Source organism: Sinocyclocheilus anshuiensis, unplaced genomic scaffold, assembly GCF_001515605.1.
Source record: "Sinocyclocheilus anshuiensis isolate Anshui unplaced genomic scaffold, SAMN03320099.WGS_v1.1 scaffold710, whole genome shotgun sequence".
In the NCBI taxonomy this organism is placed as follows: domain Eukaryota; kingdom Metazoa; phylum Chordata; class Actinopteri; order Cypriniformes; family Cyprinidae; genus Sinocyclocheilus; species Sinocyclocheilus anshuiensis.
The window spans coordinates 417,442-422,450 of record NW_015544201.1 but is presented as its reverse complement, the minus strand read 5'-3'; the positions used below and the strand labels follow the sequence as shown (position 1 = coordinate 422,450).

General features: G+C 39.1%; 1 protein-coding gene across 2 annotated transcripts in view; it reads left to right on the top strand.

Annotated features, from left to right (window-relative positions):
* Positions 1-1,614: 1,614 nt before the first annotated feature.
* The window catches only part of LOC107696838 (FYVE, RhoGEF and PH domain-containing protein 5-like), a 53,893-nt gene continuing 50,498 nt past the window's right edge, over positions 1,615-5,009 (top strand). The window contains exons 1-2 of one of the 2 annotated variants that reach the window (XM_016497348.1): positions 1,615-2,153; positions 3,620-5,005. In XM_016497348.1, the coding sequence (XP_016352834.1) occupies positions 2,148-2,153; positions 3,620-5,005 (1,392 nt within the window). In that variant the 5' untranslated portion in view covers positions 1,615-2,147. Of the gene's footprint in view, positions 2,154-3,619 lie in introns of both variants that reach the window. The other variant, XM_016497347.1, reaches the window with a different exon arrangement.

Here is a 5,009-nt window from a genome sequence, read left to right as displayed (position 1 = left end):
AAACACAGCTGGACTCAAATGAAGGTGTAGAACCATCTCAAGGATGATCAGAAGAAATGGACAGCACCTGAGTTAAATATATGAGTGTCACAGCAAAGGGTCTGAATACTTAGGACCATGTGATATTTCAGTTTTTCTTTTTTAATAAATCTGCAAAAATGTCAACAATTCTGTGTTTTTCTGTCAATATGGGGTGCTGTGTGTACATTAATGAGGAAAAAAAATTAACTTAAATGATTTTAGCAAATGGCTGCAATATAACAAAGAGTGAAAAATTTAAGGGGGTCTGAATACTTTCCGTACCCACTGTATATATATATACGTCCTATAGAGTTTGCCACCTAATGTTTGAGGATTTGGCTTGTGATATAAGCTGTCAACATGGAGCCCCAGGTGGCTGACAGTTTTCTCTCCTGAGTTTCAGGACTGTTGTCTGCCCTTGAACATCGCTGCAGCCGCTCAGCTGGGGGTTATCTTTGTCTTACAGTTCAGTGTTCATTAGGCTTCAACAAAGGATCTTTCAGACAATATCTGATATGGTGGACAGCCTAGCCAAAGATCTGTCTGCATGGACGTCTTGGCGTAAAGGGAGGCTATGAAAGTAGAATTAACACAATTATATTTACACTATAGACCACAGCTGACTTTTTTATTCCCATCATTTTAATTCTATAGAATGTAATTTGATTTAATTTAATTGTTTCTACTGATTTTGAGTCAGAAGTGTCAGGCCCATTTCATGAATTTTGAAGGCAACATCCCCACAAAATTGTATTTTGATCATTAAATTGCATGAATTTTGTAGGAGAGAAGTGTTTGTCCAAAAAGCTGTGACAGAAATGATTCATTTACATATCTAAATTTGTTTAGTCCAATCAAGTCATTCCTTTTTGCTGACAATTTGCTTCAAATAACAAATGCACGATGATCATTGGCTGTCAAGGTCAGTTGCAATTTTGCTTTGTGTATAATAATAATAATAATACTTATTATTATTATTATAGCTATATGTTAAGTGAGGATTTTATCCCAGTACCCTAGCATGCCAAATGAAAAATCTAGCACCAAGTCTTTTTTTCCTATTTTCTTTATTAATGTATTGTCATGCATAGGGCACCAGTTGAGTCAGCACTATCACTGGTGGACCCTCAAAAAAAACAAAACTGGTGCTTCCCCTGGGCGTCCCCTATTTGGATTATTTATAAGAACTGTTTTCATCTAAAAATACTCATTGAATTAGAGGTCTCCTATCAGTGTGGAGTTCCATTAGGAAGAATACAGTCTAAATCTTGAATGCAGCAATTCCCCAGTAGAGTTAACAGCAGCACCTTTGTTCATTTGTTGCCTGTTGCGCAGGAAAGAGGGATAGCATTTTCCTGTTATGAAGAGAGGTTTTTAAAGAGCTGCTTTCCTCCAGTCGGGCAACAGTTGAGCAGAAAGGAAGCCTGGCCAAAGGCATTTAGAGAAACTGTTTTAGAACCTGTTTTCAGGAACATTTGTTTTTAAAATTTCTGCACTTTTATTTATATTTTTTTGTTATTATTATTATTTTACCTAATGATTTAAGCCATCGTTTCTAGGCTATGAATCTAAATGGAATGACAATGTGGTGATACAAACAGAATTTAATTAGAAATGTCGAGATATTATTATTAATAATTGTTTTTTCTGAGAGCAAGGGACAATAAACATACCATCTCGTGACAGTAATGGAGCAGCTGTTCGTGAAAGTGCCGTACGCCACTGATGGTTATTGTCTTTAGATGTTTTTCTCTGTGGGTTCGGTCATCGATCCTTGTATTACTGTGAGGGAGACTCGCTGTACCTCCCCAGGAAGCGCGCGGAAAACACCTTCAGTCTTCAGTCTCCACGCGCAGATCGGAGCGCGAGCGCATCTCTCTCATTCCTTCAGGCGGGAAGCGCGCGGGTCTGAAGAGACCTGCTGCAGCAGTCGCTAATAAAACTGATATTTTTTGGAAGCACGCCGTCGAATAAGTGATGAAGTATTTATTGCTTACTTCTCAGGCTTTATGACAAATGTCATTGGAGTAAGTTCACGGCACCTCTGGATATATACTGTTGCTTCGGCAGAATATCAAGGAATAATGTGGAAATATATCAGATGCCATGGTGGATGACATCCGACAATGAACGTAGGTATGAAACCAACTAATTCCGAGTAAACTTTTCAGTACTGTTAAATGATGTGACTTAATAGTCAACAGCCAGTTCTGTCCGCAGTATTACAGGGTATTTTTTAAATGCATACATTATAGTGAAAAAAAGTTTGACATTTATTTTTATTTATTTACAGGAAGTAACTGTTTTTATCATTTACAATGACACTGTTTTGACGGTGCTGTCCTTTTCATCCAACACTAATTATTGTAGCAAATATAGAAAATTTCATTTTAGTTCTCCACAGAACGACTATAGTGAAGCTTTATTCACTTATTTTTTTCTCTTTATTTCTTAATTGAATAACACATGGATACGTACACACACACACACATACACATACACGTATGTAATGTATGTATGTAGAGAGAGAGAGAGAGAGAGAGAGAGATGCTCTTCATTTATGTTAATTTTTTATTCGGTTTATCCTGTTCACTTTCAGCTGGTAGGACTAAATTAGCAAAGCACTGTACAGCCCAAATCTGAGATCATGTACTGATGGCTTTGCACAGTGAAGAGTTTGTTTCTCCCTTTATTCCTCCCATTGTGTTTAACCATTTGTTTTAAGTGAATTCTTGTGGCATAATTCATATCCTGTTATTTTGCCAAGGGGACCTTAGCTGGGATGTTGATGTTTCTCTTTTTATTGTTCTTTAACACACTGAAATGACCTTTTCAGCCAAAAAAGAAAGAAAAAGAAAAAAAAGAAAAACCCAGTCTGGGGGGTTGTGAGGGGTTGGATTTATCACTGGAGAGTGAATCATGGGAAGACTGACGAGAAGGAAGTGTAGTTGTGTTGTGCAAAACTGCGCTCTTGTAGAAAAAAATGGGGAGGGGGGTTCATAAAGGAGACAGGGTGCACTGTTAATGTCCTTCCCCTTTGCAATTCATTTTTGCAGTCCTTCCAGGAGAGTCTGCTGGAATAGTTAATTAGTTGTGTCAGGAAACAACATCTTAGCAGGGTGAGCACCAAGTGCATGGTGAGTTTAATAGGACGTGCGTCAAGGCAGGTAGCAAATAACAGGAAAAGACAAGGGGTGTATGAGTTTTTTTTAACAGAAAGGGTGTGTTTCGCCAAAAATGACCTTCAGGTTAACCCTTTTTGAGAAGATGCACTTTGAAATCAATGGATGGGATCTTATTAGTTGCTATTATTTCCATGTTCCATTGTTATTTCCATATTATTATTTTTTTACGGTTGTGAAAATGCTGTTCGGTGTGAATGGAGTGAGCATATAATCACTTCATTATGTTCTAAGTTCAGAGGTTGCAGTTCATCAATCAAATGGTCAATGTAGATCAATCAATATGCTGCTCTAAAGGAGCTCATAATGGCATGTTGTCAGTCAGTTTGTAGATTATTTCACTTATTTCTATTGCAAGGGCGAGGATATCCAGTTCAACATCGAAATGTAATTTTCTTCACTCTTTCTGTTTGCAGATTTTTAGAAGCAATTCCAAGCTTATCAACCAAAGACAAAGCCATTTGACTATAACTGTGTGCTCCACCCTGATGTCAAGGCCTTGTCCCTCCACCCGAGGTCCTAAACCTCCTGTGGCACCAAAACCAAGGCTAGCCTCTGAGGTTAGCCAAAGCATTGTGGGCAATGGGGACATTACATCCTCTGACAGACTGGAGCTGAACCAGGATAACGAATCAGATGTCACACAGGAAGAAGAAGATGCATCCAGAGAAAACTGTACAGATGATGACGTGGAAAACAACTCATCTGACAAAGAGTTTATTGTAAATTATGACACTAACCATGACACAAGTTGCTATAATGAAATAGAGGAAGAATTAAAAATGGCTGTGGATGAAACCGTGGGAGAGGATGAAGGTAAAATTCATCAAGCCACTGAAGTACAGCATGCAGCCTCTTCAGATTTATCGGAAGTGGTCTATGAAATTTTTGATTCAGCAAATGAGGACCTCAGCAAAAACACTGATGATATCAAGCCAGCTGAGAATGGAGAAGATGCTTATAATGTACTTGAGGACACCTGTGCATTTTCTGAGAATGAGACACTGAATATAGATCAGCCTGCAAGTGAATCTCAAAGTCTGTATGAGGAGTTTGAGGAACCACCATCTGACCGTTTTTATTGTGCCAGTAATCAGCATGAAGAGGACACTAAAGCAGATGTAAAATGCGTTCATGAGGCACAAGAAGATGAGACTGGACATTCTTCAAAGGCTACAACCTGCAGTCAACCCTCACTATGTGAGGAATACCCTTATGATGTCATTGGCACACTGGATGACAACAGTACTTGGCAAGCTGAACGTGCTACGAAAGACCCATCTGGACGTTTCAGGTTTGCAGAGGAGACAGAAGATGCATTTGAGCCCTACTCTGTCATAGAGGTTGTGCCAAGTGATTTGACATGTACCTCTGATCCAGAAGCAAGATGCACTGATGATGAGTCCAGCAATGAGAAACCAATGGACTCTGAGATCGCAACAGAGGGAACGTCAAACCAAGAGCCTTACTACGTATCATCAGATGATGTGGCAGAGTTAGAGAAGGAACGGGCAAAATTAGAAAATGATGTCTCTCATCCTGTTTCTGAGGGTCAAGAGATGGCAAAAAATGAAGAAGTGAATGACTATGCTGATATCAAAGACAACGATGGTGAAGATCAGCAGGTGGAGTGTGTGTCATCTGAAGATTACGTTGAGATAGGAGATGAAGATGAGCCGATAAACATGGAGAGGAAAACCAAGGGCAAAAGTATAAGAGAACGATCAGTAAGAAGGGGTCAAGCTCTCTTAAGTCAGAGGAATAGCTGTCAGCCACGTCTCAGACTTTGCAACATCACTGTTCCTG